At 29.3% G+C, this 19,881-nt stretch overlaps 1 protein-coding gene across 4 annotated transcripts; it reads right to left on the bottom strand.

Annotated features, from left to right (window-relative positions):
• Positions 1–597: 597 nt before the first annotated feature.
• LOC122534196 (MICAL-like protein 1) lies at positions 598–19,868 on the bottom strand. Of its 4 annotated transcripts, XM_043664580.1 has the most exons (13): positions 19,756–19,868; positions 18,060–18,180; positions 17,045–17,213; positions 12,169–12,421; positions 10,083–10,261; positions 9,287–9,375; positions 2,994–4,450; positions 2,454–2,679; positions 2,051–2,374; positions 1,840–1,975; positions 1,254–1,482; positions 1,071–1,183; positions 598–1,007 (listed from the first exon to the last, which is right to left on the bottom strand). In XM_043664580.1, the coding sequence occupies exons 4-13, from the start codon at positions 12,318–12,320 to the stop codon at positions 823–825; spliced, it is 3,090 nt and encodes a 1,029-aa protein (XP_043520515.1). In that variant the 5' UTR covers positions 12,321–12,421; positions 17,045–17,213; positions 18,060–18,180; positions 19,756–19,868; the 3' UTR covers positions 598–822. The 4 variants fall into 4 exon arrangements, with proteins under 4 accessions (XP_043520515.1, XP_043520514.1, XP_043520516.1 ...); XM_043664579.1 differs by lacking the exons at positions 17,045–17,213; positions 18,060–18,180; positions 19,756–19,868 and adding exons at positions 7,928–7,933; positions 14,825–15,333 and having other exon boundaries at positions 2,994–4,447; XM_043664581.1 differs by lacking the exons at positions 17,045–17,213; positions 18,060–18,180; positions 19,756–19,868 and adding exons at positions 7,928–7,933; positions 10,962–11,002 and having other exon boundaries at positions 2,994–4,447; positions 12,169–12,297.
• Positions 19,869–19,881: the final 13 nt, after the last annotated feature.

Here is a 19,881-nt window from a genome sequence, read left to right as displayed (position 1 = left end):
CAACATGCAGCTGCATCAAAACACAACTATGCACGTGCTAATTGAGAATGCGTAATCATTCTCTTCATTTTCAACATATAACGATATGAAATCATTTCTGACCGTAAAAAAGATTCGTTTGAATGTTAAAAAAAGAAGAAAATTAGTTTTCAAAATTGAACGCATAACCCATATCCTTTTATCGCACGCGTATGAATTTATACTCATTTTTAATGTTTGTTATAATAACTTAAATGTAAATGTTTTCTTTAATGTAACCACTAAACGCCTTACGTTACGTTACAATAGACAACAAAATATAAACAATCATATTTTCACAAACAAAGTAATAGCAACTGTTGCTGAATGATGCCAAAATCGAATTGTTTAATTGACTGAAATTTTATTTGTGCATATTTTCATTTTTCAGCATAATCTTTGCTTTTTGAGATGTGCTATGTTTCGTATAATATTCTAATTAAATTGACAATTTCATACAAACAGTATACGTGATACTATACATATACAAAGGACATGCAATTCTGTCGAAATAAAACTTTTTTTATATATATATACATATATATATATATATATATATATATATATATATATATATATATATATATTTTATAACCATATGTGTTATATATATATTTCTCGAACCAAGTGTTTCGTAATATCATTGTAAGCTCTATATGCAACTACATGCATGTACTTTCACTTGAGTAATTGCTTTGAAGATCCTTTGAATAAGAAATTTGAGGTAGCATTCTCTAGTAAGTTATATGCAGTAATACTTACTAAAAATATCCAATTGAAGTGTTAGGAAACTATTAAAATAAATTAGAACCATTTTCGTTTAGTACGTTTCAACGTCAACTCCGTTTCATCTACATCCTTATCAATATCCTTTTTCAATATCTTTTTCAATTTCTTCTCTCTTATTTTCTCCTTTAGTTTGTTTTGTTTTAGTTTCTTCCTTTTGGTTACATCCATATCATTGCATAATGATTCGTTTTTATTCTTGGCTATTAAACAAATGTAGATTATTAATAAGTATTAATAAGTCATTTTATTATACTTGAACTTACCAGCAAATAAGTCCATGTGACGATGTATACTTCGATCTTCTTCTATTTCTCTACGACGATCCATCTCCAAGCAGTCCACAATTTCATTTCGCTTTTCAACAATTTCTATTAATCTGTCGAGAAGACGTAATACAACAAGAGATTTATTTTTTAAGGGATAAAATATGGATTTTACGTACGTACCTCTGTATCAATGCTTCTTCTCTTTGTTTATCAAAATCCGTTTTTGTTGATTCGTGTTGCGTCATTAAACATCGAATTTGATATTCGACATCAGCATGTTCTTCTTCTAACCGTTGCTGTCTTCGAAGTAACATTAATTCGGCTTGTCGTCTAAACAGTTCGTTCTTTTCATTTACCAACGTAAATAACTCTAGGACTAATTCTTCTACATCTGCCCCAAGTGAAATATCTATAATGTTTACAATATTATATACGTATACTGTATAATAAAAATTTTAGTTATTGCATATAAATTCATATACAAATTCTTACTTAACTAATATTATTTAGGTTTTTCTAAATTTTCATTATTTTTCTTCTTTAAAAACGAAGAGTGAAAATAAATATTTCTCATAAGTATAAATAACTATGTCGACTTTTTTCTGCAATGTTTCATTTTTTCGTATTTCCAGACAATTCGTGCAATTTCTTTACGCATGAAGGAAACAACCGCGTGAAATAAATAATCCGCGTAAATGTTACACAGAATATTATATTTCGATACGTATGTATATAAAGATCAAGCATAAGTGATAAACATAATTACCGTTAATTCTTGAACCAGATTCACATTTACTTCTTATTAATTGTTCCAATCGAACACCTTGCTTTTCTAAGCCCTGTTGTTGTAATTCTATTTCATCCAATTCCAATTTAACATCTTTAAGAGACATTACTTTTATCTAAAAACGATCGAACAATTCTATTTATGTTTTCAATTACATATGTATATCGATGCAAAATAAATGGAAACTTACTTTTCTTCTATGTGGGATTGGACAAGGTGGAGCTGGCCCTTTCTTCCTTTTCCATTTTCCTTCGATACTTTTATCTAAATATGACCTACAATGGAAATTTTCCTCGCATGATATTTGTGCGAAACTCTGTCTGTTTCTATTTGTTTCATCTTTATTAGTCTTTTGATCTTCCCATACGTTATATTCTATATTTGTGCCGTGTAATTTACTGATCGGAGACTCTTGAAAATTTGTCGTTGGTGGTGGTGGTGGTGGTGGTGGTGGTGGTGGCGGAGGGGCTGGTTTTTGCTTACGTGTTTTAAATGTTGTACGTGGAAGTGGATCCTAATGTAATACTTCATCATCAATCAACGAAACAAATTTTTTCGTAAATATTAAATTAGAAAATATCGTGATAAATTACGCGATAGTCAGAAGTGCTGCATTGCAGTTTAGAGGTTGAAGACGGAGGTTGATCGGAAGGACACGGTTCCTTTTTATTTGGTGGCAACGGTGCTGGTTTCTTCTTTCTATAAGCTCCTCCTGTAGACATTCTTGATTCTGGACTTCTTAAACAATTGTTAGGTACGTATGAGTAATCGTAAACTTGGCTTGATTTTTGTTCATTTGTGTTCGTCTCCTCATTGCGTCTACGAGAAAAAAAAGAAAGCAGAAAGAAACATCCTGTTATCTGATTTAAAATAAGTTATAAACTTAAATTTACTTCTCAAACTTATCCTTATTTAAATTATCACCTACACTGCTTAGTCAAATGCAGTAGATATCTGTAGGTATATACATATGTTTGTACATTGAATTTGTGCACAACAAACTAATACTAGTTGATGCTTAGTGTGATGCTATGTAACGTGTACTAGGATAAGTAGAATATCCTGGAATTTTGTTCGAGCACTACATGCAATGAAAAGTATATTTTTTTAAAAATTTCAATTTTTGTACATACTTGATAGTGCGTGGCTTAGGAGTAGGTATAATTTCAGATGACTTCTCTTTAGATTCCAAATCGCTATCGTGATCCTCTTCGTCGCTCCAAAAGGGATTTAGATTAATTTGCGGTGCGGCCAAACGTCGTTTTGTCGATCCTTCTACGAAATAATGTTGGTAAGATTTATTACTGTTAAAGTTGTTTCTAGCTGCTGGTTTTGGTGGAATAATTGTCGTCTTTCTGATTACTTCCTCCTCCGTTTCTTGTACATTTTTAACAGGATTTGTTAAATCTCTGATAATTTCCACACTGTTTCTAGTTTTCATGGATTTATCAGCAATTTTTATTTCTTCTCCTTCTCTTTCCTCGTCGTCTTCTTCTTCTGCCCCTTTTCTTTCCATCTCCGCCTCCTCTCCCTCTTCATCACTTTTAAAAGGATTCAAATCTTCAGGGTAATCTTCATTAACGCTTATAGACGTTTGATGTTCACTACTGCTCTCTCTATCCGAAAGAATTGGTAAAGTTTTGCCATCTTGCGATGCATTTGAATTGTTTCTATTTGAGCTATTAACATTGTCTTCTAAAGTATCTTGACTGATAACTGCTTTCTGAATTATCGTATCTGGATCTGTTATTGAACTTTTACTGCTTTCAGTTCTATGCTTTGCAGTTTGAATTTCCAATTTTAATGCTAGAACGTCACGATCCTTAATCTTGTTTCTTTCAATATCATCTTTCTTTCTTTCAAACATTCTGCATCTTTTTTCAATTATGGAACAATTGCTTTCAGCACCGACTTCCTCCAGTAGTTTTTCATCATTGTTGAGAGATAGTGGCCCTTTATCCTCAAATGTGTTATGGAACGAAGCTACAGAGGTCATTGCTAATTGATTCTGACTTAAACACGTGGCAACATAATCGAGTTTATTTTGTTTTTCTGCCTTTAAATTTGTACCATCCCCCTGGATGCTATCTCGAGTTTCATTCGTATGTACATTATCATCGGAAGTCTGTTCATCCTCTTCTGAAAATAGTTGATTCGATATGAAATTAAGCCGTAGTCGAGAAGTCTGTGCTATTAAATCAGGAACAACGGTTCGAGCCAGCGATTCATCATCTATCTTTTCGATAGAAATAGAATTATGATTAAGCATTTTCTTGTCCGTGTTTTCCTCATTGCTGAATTGCTCAAAACTTGAGTCAACGTTATTTTTTTCAATCTCAGTAAACGTAGGATAGTTGTAACTTTGCGTCGATTCTATTGGAATATCTTCATCCGGACAGGTTTCACAGCAATACTGTCCATTTTCGGTTTCGTAATAATTACCAATGGTTAACTGATTGGTACATCGAGCACAGCGAAAACAAGTACGGTGATAAGCGACATGGGCGAGAACCAGCTTTTCCGCCAGGAAAATTGGAAATCCACACACAACGCAGAGATCCTTTCGCATACTACCCAGACACGTCGCTCCCTGCAGAATTTGAAACAAGTAATCTTAGTTTCTTTCATTGTGCAACACGGTTTGTTAATTTACAGCAGATTAAATATAATTCCACGTCGGAATTTATTTATTTATTTACAATTTATGAACATTATTTGATTTTATAATAATTTTTTTTATTATATAATAATAGTCGAGAGAAAAAACTATTATTTTATATTTTCTAAGCACGTGCCAGAAGAATTGAAAATTTAGTTTGACAAAGAGATTTATAATAAACTGACAGAATATGAACAAATCGTGGTACCTATTAATGGACGGTGGATGGGATATTTTATCTTTGAAAATAAGACAAAAATCAAGGAAAATTTTTCTTATCCGAACACCTATTATCGCAACGTTTCATTATCCGAGTTTTCAGTTATTCGAATGTCATAATGTCGCATGGTGTACGTGTGAAATAATAATGGATCAAACAATATGTTTTGTTAAACCTTCTCGTTAAAGGTAGATAATTATTTAAACATGTGATGAATACATAAATAGAGTATGTACCAGTGAGTGAGAATCAAGCGAAAGAGATGTAAGCTATATAATAGTTACATATTGGTAATTAATAGTTGTAATTGGTTGTGAGAGAAGAAGAACGATTCCGAGATTGAATGTATGTATGTATGTATATACATGTACGTATATGCTTATTGTTGGATAAGTATGTACAGGTACGTATGAAAATTAAAAACTTCTACTATAAATATTTAGCTACACGTTGCGAGAATGTATAACAGTTACCAATGCCATGTTCCGCGTGGCTCCACAATGATGTCCTAACTTCTTGTTCTCTTTAGATTTTTGGAACAATATTAAAAACGGGGCAATATTAATTAAAACACTGTCCATTAATTAAACACTTTTGGATGTTTAAGACGTTGCTGTGGCGACTTAATGGAACTCTTACTACTCGTACAGTTACATTCTGTACGAGTTGTCAAGAAAACTGACAATGAAACAATTGAGTTATTAACTACATCAACTATGAATTTGCAATTCAAGTTCAAGAAAAGAAGCGGAGTAAAAGAAGGGGCTATGCTATAAACTTCGTTTCAATCTTTTACCTTTTTTATCTGCCTGTCTGATTGGTTCATGGTTGCTTTGTAAAATTCAATTGTTTTACATTTCAGTATGTGTGTATAAATCTCTACAGGTCGTATGCTTCTGAAATATTGCCCCCTTGTAAAATCCAATTATTTAATATTTCAATGTCTGCAAATGGCAACAAAACTCGAATGAATTCTCTCAGTCTTCGAGTTTTCTGAACTCTTTCTTGGTTGGTCTTTCGTTTTACACATTTTGTGAAAAATTTCATCGGTGAATCGCATAAGTATTTTTCGTTGCTCATTCTGTCCATTGAATTTCAATTCATTCGTGAAAGTAATTAATCAACAATTTCTTTCAAAATCCAATGACGATGCTCTTTGGTGAATTTTATAATTTCTTACGAGGTAAGCGACACGTTAAATTTATAATTTCATATGCAAATCGAATAATTGATCTCAATCTTATTGTTGAATACGGATGTACTTAAAAAAAGCAGTCAATATCTGATGTAAGGAATATTTGCATTATTTAAATACATTCGATCCAATGCGAAATAAATGAAAAAATTTCCAAAGCTAACTGAGGTGTACATTATCATTTCATGAGTTTTAATTAAAAAGATTAAACTTTTAAGGCAGGCGAATAAACTTCTTTTCTGAACTAATCTTATAAAAATGCTGCTTTACAGCAGTGCGCGCGCGCGCGCGCGCGCGTGTGTGTGTGTGTGTGTGTGTGTGTGTGTGTGTGTGTGTGTGTATGCATGTATGTATGTATGTATGTCAAAAATAATACAAAAATAATATATGACTAGTAAAACTCATGCAGAGAAATTCAATTCATTTAAAGATATCTAACAAACAAAATAAACATGCATAACGGTAAACGACGAAACAAGATTACCTTCTAGCAGAATATTTCAGGTTTATATTGTCCCATTAAGTCCAAGCTTTCCTCCTGGGAAATAAAAATATACAGTAAGGCAAGTAGAAACGTATGTACTCACGATACGATAAAAAAAAAATTGTAGGCAAGATCCAAATCGATGAATGTATTCACATTATCTACATCGCACAAGTCCAATATCTATAATTATTATAGGTATTATAAATATTATATAGATTATCTATAATGTTGATAATCTATTATAAATTATAGATTGTAGACCCTCGATAGCTTTGAAACAAATATTTCTACTTGCAAAATTATTTCTGATTTTGTTGAAAGATTTATTTATTGTACAAATCGAAACGAACGTTCGTTTCTCAACCATCTTTTATCTCTAATTACCGTTTATCGAAACGAACATCTTCCTAATCTTTCGAATTTGTTTCTTTTTCTCATTACTACAATACATATGTAGCATTACGAAAGCAAACAAAATTGAACATAATAAATACGTATTGTCATTTAAATACCTTAACATACTAAGTGACAGTCTGTTCTCCCATATTTTTAATGATGGTAAGCTTGAATTTAAAAAATTAAACTCCACGGACAACGATGGTTTAAATTACTTAAACCAGAATAAGTCCTACGTTGAGATAATAGAAACCTATTGGATAGTAGGTATTCGGATAACAAGCTGCTGCATTCTTCAAATTAAAACAAAGTATAATGAAATATTATAATAGCGAAAGATAATTTTTTTTAGAATAAAAAAAATTTGAACAAAATGGCATTGAGAGGTGGCGCAATGGTGAGGAAATAATTTCAACGATAGATCCGGAGTAACAGCGAGACGCAACGTAGTTATAAATCAAGATAAGCCAAATTATTCGAAGTTGTTTATTTTCTCCTTAAAACAATATATTGTTATATTGTGTGTGTGTGTGTGTGTGTGTGTGTTATGTTTCTGTTGGGTTTGTATGTATCGAGGATACCTAATCTTATAGTCGATCGCTTTATCTTCGGCCACAGGGATGCGGTATTCCAAAATAATTCTTCCATAATTATAATCACTGAACGCTTCGTTGCTCCGCTATTTTCGTTCTTCAAGTAGTTTTCTCAACGCGGCTTTGTTCTCTCATTGCTCAGACATATTATTTAATCTTCTCGGTAATTCTCCCATTGTTGTATCTCCGTTTAATTTTTATTATTAGGTGAATTTCTCACGAACTATCTAGCGACTATTCTCATCTAATTCGTATGTTCATTTAGAAAGTAAATTTGTATCTCTTGAGTAGTAAACGAATAGGAATTTTCATAACAATTCTTTCAAAACAACCAATAATATTGATACTTATCCCTATCCGCATATCCTCAACTAGCTCTTGAAATATCACTTTCACTATGTATTAATTTTTCTTCTTTTCTCTCTCTTTGTTTCTCTTTTAATAGTTTTATTCCTCGTAAGCCGGTGCTGATATTAAACTCATAAAGATCAACTATTCGCTGCTTCTTACAAATCAACGCTTCCTTCTTTGGTTTTTGTTGCTCTTGTATTCATCCACGATTCACAAAATTCGTGAATGAATATATCCGTGATGAAAATCACTAAATTAACGCAGTTTTCTTGCCGGATGTTTGGCGATCAGTATTTGCTCGTAATTTGCTTGCTGTATAAAGTTCGTTGGTGTTGTTAGCTCCATAGATAATGTATTCGTAGTACTCATTTAAAATATCGTTGTTTGATCGGAACAACGTAATTTACACGTAACATTGTTGCATAACCACAAACAATTTACAAAAATTAGAACCCACGAAGCATTTAAATACTATAAATAAAAGCACATTTTCACATGAGATCACATAAAGTCACGTAAAGCCACGTAAACTTACATAAAATTGTTATACATAAAGTTACATAAACAAAAATTTTGCTTAATTGTACAATTCACATATCGTAAATTCATAAATGGCACACACAAAAATAAAACACTTGATTGCACTAATTACGATCGTCAGAATAAATCCCACTTCTGAATTTATATGTAACATGGGCGTTTATTTATGAATATATGTACGTATGCATGTAGAAACATATCTCCATGATTCTACATGACCATCTGCTGACGCACAATAGTTTAATGGAGAAACAAATACGAATTTTTTGCGGGCGGAGTATATCTAATCATATCTATCTAAAGTTCCAATGCTTAACAATTGTGCATCAATTGTGTCGTACGTAAAAGACTTATTACAGTCTACGAAATTATAAAACATGCATACGATGATAAAGCTTTTTTTCTCTTGTAGTAAAATCATCAAGTATTAAGGCAATTTTGAATATGTGCATAATATTTAAAAAAAAAAATGTACATTAAACTTAATACGAAAATACGAAATATCAATATTTATTAAATTAACAACATGAGTAAATAAAATAATACTTAACTTAAAAAAGATATAAAACGAACATTCGTAAATCACTTGAAAGTCTTATGAAACTCTTTAGCAATAAACTTTACAATAATAATATATGTATAATATACGAAAGTATTTTACACAGCAAAATATAAATAGAGAGCATAAGTAAAAAATTTGCAATTTTCATGAGATTTTCAGTTATTTGTATAGAGTTTAAGCTATCTTCTTTTTTCTAGATAAAATTATCTTTATATTAATAGAATCAGTAAGTATATCAGTTTCTATAATATCATAATATGTAAATGCCCTATATTCGCATATTCATGAATAAAAGTAATTCTGGACGTACTACATTGTTGTAAGTAAGTAACCTATAGTTAAATTTTTAATCTAATCGAAATTAAAGTAAAAAAAATATTCAATAATAATTTTCTACGTTTCGTACAACAAAGGCTTTTGTACCTTTTCTTTCGGAGATTCAGACACTTGTGTGATTTTTTCCTCTACAGTTTCAGATGTTCTACTCACTGCAAGTCGTGCCGGAGACGAACCTGTAAAGTTTCAGAAAGAACAATATTTATACTTTACAGTGTTATAATATTCACGTTATAAACAAATTTTCATCAATTCTATTAACTATGAGGTGAATCGTTTTCAAATTTCTTAAATATCCTTTTATTTCAAATTTTCTTTTTCGAACAAATATTCATAGTCAGAGCTATATACATATGTACATAGTTACTACTTGTAAAATGGATTTTTATAAACGTCGTATCAAGATTCCGTTCATTTCACAGTTCCGTTGATGGAAACGAAACATAAAACGTATAATTTATTCAGACATCGACATTCAGATATTCATATGTACGTATATACCTATATATACGTATATACCTACTTACCTACTACCTAACATCTAGACAATTGTCTTTATTGCTCGTGCTGGATTCATCGATAACTAAAAGCTACGCTAAATACATCAGAACTGAGAAAATACAAATTGAAAATTTGTAAAAAGCTAAACATTTTGTTTAAAGTGGGACTACAAATCATCAACAAAATGATATCAAGTTATCAACAAAACAACATCCTTGAAACTAAATAAATAAAAATGATGTGATGCATTCCTTTTTATTGATCAAAAGCAATCAAGTTACTTAGGTAGCCAATGTTAGATGCACATGTACATATCTGCAATACATATGCTTCAGTCTATAACCGCGATTATATCCGTGCGTCGTTGTTTTCATGGACTTACCGCTAAAAGTTTGATAGAACTGGGAAAGATACGTAAGAATCGATAAACGATCAGGTACAGAACAGGAAGCCATGTCTTCCGCATCCAAAAGCGCTGGTATTCCAAGATGTTGCTCTGCGATTCTAAAAGCCAGTTCATTGTTCCCGTATACGTCGTTCTTGTCTAAACTGTCAAAGTCACTGCAATCAATGCAAAGAATAAGTTTTTTTCATTTACTATTCCATTTCGTGTATTGAGTTCAGTAAAATATTATCATTAGAGTGTAATTTAAATACTATACAATCTCTATATTAATAGTTATTATGCTAGTAAATGAAATATCCATGAATATGGCCAGATGATAAAAAAAAAAAAACATTTTTTGGGGTAAACAAGGCATATATATATTCTAGACTTTATTCCATGAATAATGCTAATATTAATAGGAATATAAAGAAAGAGAAACAAAAAACTAAATATAAAATGATATTATTGAGCACTAAATTCTAGATACACTGCGTCTGTATGCTGATCACAATCTTGCGTATTACTTGATGAAATTATATCATACATTTTTGATACGTGTCTCACTGTTACGCCGAATCGTTAAGTGAATTTTAAATTTTTCTTACCGTTCGATACCATTCCGTAAATTTTACGGCGTAAACAATCTTATATCGCTACTTAAAACGTTCCAAATAAACTCCATTAAATTATATATACTCCATACTCCATAAATTCTATCACTCTCACAAAAAAATAATCGCGACAACAACCATAAATTACAACAGTAATATATTAATAAAAAAAAATAGCTATCTAATTAAAGCATTTTTCAAAATTGTATTAACTTACTAAATGGTTAATTGTTTAAAAAACTTTCACAAAAGTGTAACTTACTAACAAGACAAGTCCAATATCTCGAAATCTTGGATAAAAATCTGAAACGTTGCAGAAATATACATATGTATATATGTACATTAAATAAATTCAATGTTACGTACCTACTAATAACTTTTGTATTACGAGTGAAACGATCGTAACGAAACGAATCTAAGAAAACAACTCTTCTGAAAAACTGGAAGATTGCTGTATTATCCGAATGATTTTCAAAATCGTAGAACTTTTAATAAAACAAGTGCTATCTGCATGTCATGTCCAATTAAACAATTGACAAATTCTGAAGCCTACAAATTTTTAAATAATAATGGAAAAATATGATTTGTTTCTAATGATAATAGGTTAGCAAAATTGAACTAATGGTAGACGTCCATTTGTTTTTTATCATGCTTTACGGAAAGTAAGAGCAGTGTTCCTATTTCTTTTTTAAAGCATTTTAAAAAGTGTAACTTTTAATGCGTTGCCAGATCAAGTAACAATCGTTAAGAACATATAACAATATACCGCTCATTTGTATTATTGTTTCAGTTTTTCTATAATGTGTATGTATAATGAAAAGAATACAAAATAAGAAAATTATTATTCATAAAAGATCAAAAGTCTAACAACTTTATTACTTGTATTGCACAATTTTGTACATTCTTAGATAGAAAAATTTACATTTATAATGTAGACTCTATTACATTCATATTGTAGACTAGGTAAAATAAATAAAAAAAAGAAATCCATAATGAGACAACACGGCACATACATACATACATACATGCATGCATACGTACCTACATACATACATACATACATGCGTACATGTATACATTTATATACAGACATATATACATGTATATGTATAGAATAAATTTCATAGTTTGTACTCTAAGAGTTAATAATAATAATAATACTGGTGATGGTAGTAAAATAATATAAAAGAAAATCTGATTTGTATATCGGAGAAATATGTTTTATGATAGACTATGATAAATAATACTATTATGTGTATTATCATAATAATATTATTATATCGATTAAATTCAAAATATTAAAATAACAAGTCATGAAAATTGCACGATATCAGAAGAAAGTGGTCAAACGGACAAAGTGGAAACGGACAATTATGTGTAAAAAAAGATTGGATCATTAAGAGTTAGCATATATGCTAATGTTTCCTTGCGATTTACTATTCATGGTAATGAACCATGATTTTACTTACATGAGATCAGGTCGGAAATGGTGAATCATTGCACAGAACGCGAGGCCATCCCTCCAAGACGTTGTCATATTTTGTACATTTACGTCAGGATAACCTTCGGTTATTCGTCGACACCAAAACTCTAATGCTTTTGTACCTCGTTTTTCGCCCATCTTCAGTTTTTGGTTGTACTTTATAATCTTTCAAATTTTCTTTTATCCTCGTATGGATAAGAGAGGACGATAATCTGTCCTCGAACTCTTGCACAACGACTCTGTAAAACGAATCATAAATAAAACATCACACAATCATACAATATTGTTTCTCGTCTAAAACTTTTAAATATGAACTGTGTCCTTTAAAAAAAAAAAAAGTTTGACCAATCTTACGCATGCTGAAATTGCTCTCGAGAGTGACTGTATACTTTCAACGTTTGTGTTTAAAATACATGCAACACACCAAAATCCTATGCTTTAATTGAACAATGTATTTTATTTTTCAATGTACTTTTACTAATAAATTTTGATTTTTCTCGATATGACGCGTATTTGAATTTGTGAGGTGATAGTGACCTTCCAAATTATCCGCGCGATATACACATGTATGTAAACATATGCATGCATACATATATAAATAGTGGTGCGTTAACGCAAGTAGACCATTCAGTTACACATTTAGGCTTTTATACGATAGAACTTCATACAGATGAATTAATTAAACTAATTAACAACCAAATAATTAAATTTTCTCTGTTTATTTTCCAGTAAGCTAACAAGGGGCGGAATTCCTTTACATTTGCTAATACACGCACAACATAATACGATTATGTCTCTCTTATCTTCGTGATATTTTTTAAAATGTTAATCTTTCTAAGTGTGCCTATATATGTTTTTGTATATAAAATATTGTATAAAATATTCTGAAGAAATAGTGGAAGAGATACATGCAATTCTATCTAAAAAAATAATACACTTGCATTCTTTTTAACTAGAATTTTATCGACTGCGTAAGTTAGTGCAATTCAATTTCAGTGCTCGCATTTCTGTAAACTTGACGATAAAGTGTAAAATGAACTATCATATTCTTATATATATATGTAGATATATACGTAGATATGTATATAATACGCATTTTCAAATGTCATACTTATTTCAAGCATATACAATATACTTAAACGGATATGCGCCCCTCTCCAACGTTTAGGTCAAGTCCGAGTTTCCCTTATATTCCCTTTCACTATTGCGCTGTGAAATTTATAAGCATACTTCGTGACACACTTACTAAACTCACAGTAACAAATATTATTGAACTATATTTGATTAACAACTACCCCTGTCCAAAATGTAAAACACATAAGCGCAATCTTTCTCAATAACAAAAATACTACTTATTTCAAAACTTATAACAACAATATTTAAGTATAAATATTTTCTAGACATTACAAATAATAAAATATATAAAATAAGATATAATGACATTTCATATAAAAATATGTATTATGGTACAACTATTGTATAAAAAAAGAAAATTTAAATTAATTGTAATTATCATAAAATTAAGTTAAAATCATAAAATTTAATATAACAAGTACAATATAAGAAATTGCTATAACATTTAATATAATATAGTAAAAATATTTTAGCCAATTATAGTTTGAATACTATTTATAAGGAAATTAAAGTAGAACTTACATAAAATTTATACAAGTGCATATTATCTATAAAAATATATAATGCATACATATAAATATGATATATTCTTTCATAGAAAATAAATCTGAATAAAAATATGTATACATATGTCATAACAAATACAATGCACATCTTAAAAGAAAAATTTCACTAAGAGAACTAAACAAGTATTTGTATAGCAATTTAAAATATATAAGTGTACACAACTGATAATCAATCATTTAAAATTACAAAACAATTATATACATACATATATTTATTTCTAATTAGAAAAAAAGATTTAAAAGCAAATGTCTTGTTAAAAACAACAATACTGTTTAAGAATTGTATACTGTTTATTTTGTTATAATTCATCATATTAAATATATGTTCAAATATCAAATATAGTATAGTATATATATTTTATTATATCATCATATTAAATATATGTTCAAATATCAAATATAGTATAGTATATATATTATTATTATAATTGTTTCATTATAATTGTATAGAATGTAAAATGTATCATATTTTAATTTATAAGTATTCAAGTTAAAAATATTTGAAGTTAAATAAAAAATTATTTCATCAATCTAATTCATGTATATATGTATAAGTATTTATATACTTACACAAATTTGTAAATATTTTCAAAATATCCTACAGGTAGAGAATAACGTTTATAACCATGTATGTGACAAGTAAAAAATACAGCAGGTATAATTCCATTTATATTTAATGGAAACTTTGTAAACTGTATTAAAACGTACATTGGTTAAATACGATAAAAAAAATAATTTTCAAACAATCACAAAGACTAAAGTATCATTATTATTACGTATCATTAAACAGAATAAGTCATAGAAGTACAGCACGTGTACAGCAACATACGTGTATATATGTAAATTGTCATTTTAACCGTGCCAGTAGCTTTCTTTTTTTTTCTTTCAGTCGTCTCATTTGTTCTTTTCTATAAATTATTTATCCATACGGAGATCCGTTACCTTACGTCACTCGCATGACCCGTTTCTGCTTGCCACCAATAGTTTCAATTCTTCTGTCTGCTATTAAAACTGCATTCTTTAACGAACCATAAACGACATTATATTTTTTCACTTCATTTCACATGATTATACGATAAAAATAGTCCTATTTATTGAACTATTTATTGTTTTTGTATACAGATTGAGACATCAATTGTCCAATAATTTTTCTAACCTTTACATATATGTATAATAAATATATATGACAAAGAAATTAAGAAACTTTTTATACGATAAAATCAATAAAATAAAAATGAACTAGCAACATTTTTATAGCTTTGTTTATATATCTTCACTTTCACACTGAAAGCATTGATTAGCACTAGTCAAGACCGGTCGTGAGTACTTTGAAACACAATCACACTATGCGCGCAACCCAAAGACTGAAACGCCATGGCCACGAGTCACGAGTCATGAGTAGCATACGTTTAATTTCACGCCAGCACCCCTTGCTCGTTTCACTCACTCACTCGCTCCCTCTCCCCCTCTCTCTCTCTCTCATCGTTTTATTGGCTATCTTTCTCATACATACATATATTGCAAGCCTCACCTGTTTTACTTTCTCTTCTGCTTTAAATTTTTAATAATTCATTTTTCACTATTTCTTTCTTCATTCTTTAATCGAGGAGCTTCTTTCTTTAGTTTCTTATGAATGCTACGTAATATATGTACTACGTATTGCAATTAATTTTGAATCTATCTTTCAATATAGGTTAAGTACGTGCGGTTATTGACATGTGAATTGTGTTATATCTCTATCCAACATGATTTAGTCAAGTTAATATTGAATTAATGAGTTAATACTATTTTATTATATTTTTTTATATATAATACAAAATGAATTTCAATAATTTTGTAATAGTTTTTCAAAGAAGTTATAAATAAAAAGCTAATTAATCTGTAATATTTAAATTTAAGTGAAAATAATATTATTTTTGAAATGTCTTATACATAAATCTCATTTTATTTTCTGAAATGTAAATGTTCATTTTAATCATTAACTTTGTATAGTTAAATGCAATATAGATAGTAGATGGATCTCATATCCCGACACAAAGCATAATATTTTAACTTCTTCCTAAAAGATATATATATTGATTATTCATGTTAATTATGAAAAATTTATATTATGATATTAACATAGTAATACTTATGTTGTTAACATTTTACTATTTTAGAATTCTGCAATAGTTATATTTTTAGAGTATAACTGATTTAGAGTATATAACTGATAACACTCGTGCATAAATTGTTATTATATAAATTATTGTTTTTTATATATCATTATACAAGTTGTACATAAATACATAAATATTATCTAATTAATAATTGACTTTACAACAGCAGATATTGAAATATATATCTCCTGAATATAACATTGCTGGATATTATTATGATATATGGAAAAAATTTTTTATCCATATTACATAGGAAGTGAAGAAAATGCAAAGAATCAGTTTTACAACCTAAAATATAGATATGTACAGATGAAGATACATCATTAGAACTGAATGAAACAATCATTTAAAGAATAAATATAATTAAAACATAATTGAACCCATACATTGGATTAACAGAGGAGATTAATATATGGAATTCACTTAGACAAAGAATTATATTAATTGTTAGATATCTCAAATTACCTAAGTTTGACTACAGATATCATGCACGTCTTTGATGAATTTTTGGAAATCATATAAATTGAATTATTTAAAACATTCTTTATGCATATTATAAAATATTATATCATATACATATATCTTTATTTACAACTATCTGCATTAAACAAATATGTTTCACAACAGATCAGGTTGAAGAAGAATTATAAAATATTAAATATATTCATTTATATCTTCAATAGAAATGATTACAATTATTAATCTTGTGTCTTGAAAACTGCAAACATTTTGAGAATTATGTAAAATCTGTACAATAATTTCAGAAAAACTTTCTATGTAAATAAGTGATCATTTAATTTATATGGTTGCCTCTGTTCTAAAAGGAAATTTCTATGCTGACATATAAAATTGAGAAAAGTGTGCTAAAAAAATTTTAATTAATTTCTGAAAGAAGAAGCTGAATAAGAAGCTAAAGTGTATATAGAAGAATCAAGTTTTTGAAGTGAAAAGTCTATTATACATGATATATTTTTGATGCTGTTGTGAAAAAGATTCTACTTACTTTTTAGAAATTTTATACATATATGTATATCTCATTCCAACGTCTTATATAAATGAACAATTTTGGAAATAAATCTCGTAATTTTAGAAATGAATAATCGATCGTTCCGTATAACATTTCAAAGATACGAATAAAATGGCCATAATGTAGATTTTGAATGTTCAAAATTCTGAAAACAATATGCAATTAAATTAGAAAAAAAAGATGCGAGTTTGTTATCCGTTTATTTATAAACAGGAAAATTAATGAAAGTAAGGGGAATATTTATTAACTTATTTAATAATTTAAAATTACATAGAAATTTCGGTTCACATAAAGTTTGATTATTGTCTTTTGACGAAACGAAAAATACCACTGTCAAGGCGTGAAAACTTCGGTATATACTGATCGTTGATCAATAAGTCTCCAGAGCATTCTAACCCAAACAGTAGCGTATTAAGGTAAAAGTTTTCAATATAAAATGTCATTATTTATTATTATTTTAATTTATTTATTCCAATTATCAAATATCAAAACTAATTTTTCTCATTACAGCTTGAAATATCATAAAATTGCAATATTAACTAGAAACATTATAATATGAACTTTTATAAATATAAAAAATAAAAATTATTTAAACAAAGAATTATTATATAAACAATAAAAATTTTATATAATATTTTAAATTTTGAAATAAATATTTTAATGAAAAGTCAACATCTACTATAAACTTGTATCGTATATCAACTATAAACTTGATGTATTGATCATAAACTAAACTTGACGTTAATATATATACTATTATCTAACTTAATCAAAGTTCAAGTCAAATAAAAAATGATTGTAGAAAAATATTGAAAAATAAAAGTATAAAAAAAGTTTATAAAACATGTATTTTCATGAAAGTATAAACGTTTGTACAAGTGCTTTTTGAATATTTCTTCAAACCATTTTGTATTTTAGCAAAAAGACAAAAGTATCATGAAACAAGAAGAGAATCAATATCAATGTAAGTATGTACGTAGACAGTAATTACAAGTAATTTGCTACGTCACTGCTTCAGGATATTTCACTGACAACATCGCACATGTGCAGAAGCTTTTGTTATAGCTTGCTAGCCCCCGTGACGCTATTGGTGCGCCAAGGTCAAGCAGGATCTATAGAAATTATTCCTTGTTAATTTTACTTTCAATTTTGCTATCCAAAAAAAAAAAATATAAAATTTTATATGTATATCATTTATTTTTACTATCCTTCCTCCTTAATAAATATTTGTAATACATTAAATAATTTTTAGTTCAATAGTTTTAGAGTTAGATATATGTATGTATATTATAGATTATTAGATACATATATGTTTTATGTCATCTCATCGTTAGTTTGCGAAGTGTAGTTATAAATTTTCTTTTTAAAAGCCTATTCCACTCGTTCCGGTTATTGAAAAGATTTTAATTAAAATGATCGCTATATGGACTTCCGTTGCTTTTCTTGCTTGAATCCAGTTTTTAAATTTCTTAAAATTTTCATTTCGTATTTCGATAAAACATGAAATTTTTTAAACTTCTAATTAATCTTGAATGTGACACCTGGTTAATAATAGCAATGAATGAAAAAAAATGCTAAATGTTACAATAAATCGATTATTTATTGTGACATTAATGTAATCAAACATTGAACTCTATTACTGTTATTTTTCAATATAAACATATAGTACGAAAACGAATGGCCAAAGGAAAGCTTTTTGTTTTTCAAGTCATCTTATATTTACAGTTTAAATTACTTAAATTTTGCTAATTTTACACAATATGTTTAATATCTGATTTCAGATTTATACACATTAAGAGAATTGATGAATTACTTCGTTAAATATTTATCATCGAACGTTATCGATTTCGATTTTTATGTTCAAAATATTTGACATTCACTTTTGACAAGAAAAATAATATGAAAAGGAAATGTTAGATACACTTTTTGTCGAAAGGATCGGTGATACTAGTTGGAACACAAGCGTCCTCTGTATTGTTGAACGTACTATATAATAATCTGTACATACATATATAAAATAGGATTCTCTGTATGTGTCCGTCATCGATAAAGTTTGGAATAACTCGGTCGCGCGGATTGCTCGTTCGTTGAAAGGGTGACGAATCGAGAATACGAAAAGACTGGAAGCTCTGGATGGGTGTCGAGTAACCGATTCTTGGTCGAAACTGCGCGGCAATACTCGACGGACAAGTACGAGAATATCCGAAGCTGAACTGAGCAGAGTCGTAGAACAAAGACGACATGTCTGCGGGATTTGACCTCCGCGAAGCTGACACAGAGATTTGTTACAGATCAACCCGATTAATATGCGACAGCCTAGCAATTTTGTATCACCAGTTGACAAAGGCTATAATAGTGGGGTGAAAAGTGACAAATCATTTGGAAAATACGGACAATGGTCGGCGACAGTGTACCTGTGCATGTGTTTACAACAATGTGTTTTATCTCGAGAAACGTGAACAGTCCATAGATATACAAACGTAATTATAGAGAACGTGCGTGCGTGCGTGCGCGCGTGCGTGCATGCATGCATGCATGCATGCGTGTGTGCGTGCATATGATGTGTACGTGTGTGAATGCGTGTTTGGTACGCATAAGGGTTCTTTACATGCACAACATACACGCACGCGAATGTACCGATATATAACAGGAAGAATTGGAGTGGAGGGGTTTGGAGCCCTACAAACCGTTTTCTGATCGTTGACTAGTCTCATCGCACTCGTTTCCTCTTTTCTCCCGTATTATATAACTTCCTTCTGTCTTGTGAATTTCGTAACTATGAATATCTCTTAGCGTACGTCTGGCTGATAGTG

This window comes from Frieseomelitta varia, unplaced genomic scaffold, assembly GCF_011392965.1.
Source record: "Frieseomelitta varia isolate USP_RPSP 00005682 unplaced genomic scaffold, Fvar_1.2 scaffold_579, whole genome shotgun sequence".
Lineage (NCBI taxonomy): Eukaryota > Metazoa > Arthropoda > Insecta > Hymenoptera > Apidae > Frieseomelitta > Frieseomelitta varia.
The sequence above is the reverse complement of the archived record's forward strand: the minus strand, read 5'-3'. Positions and strand labels throughout refer to the sequence as shown.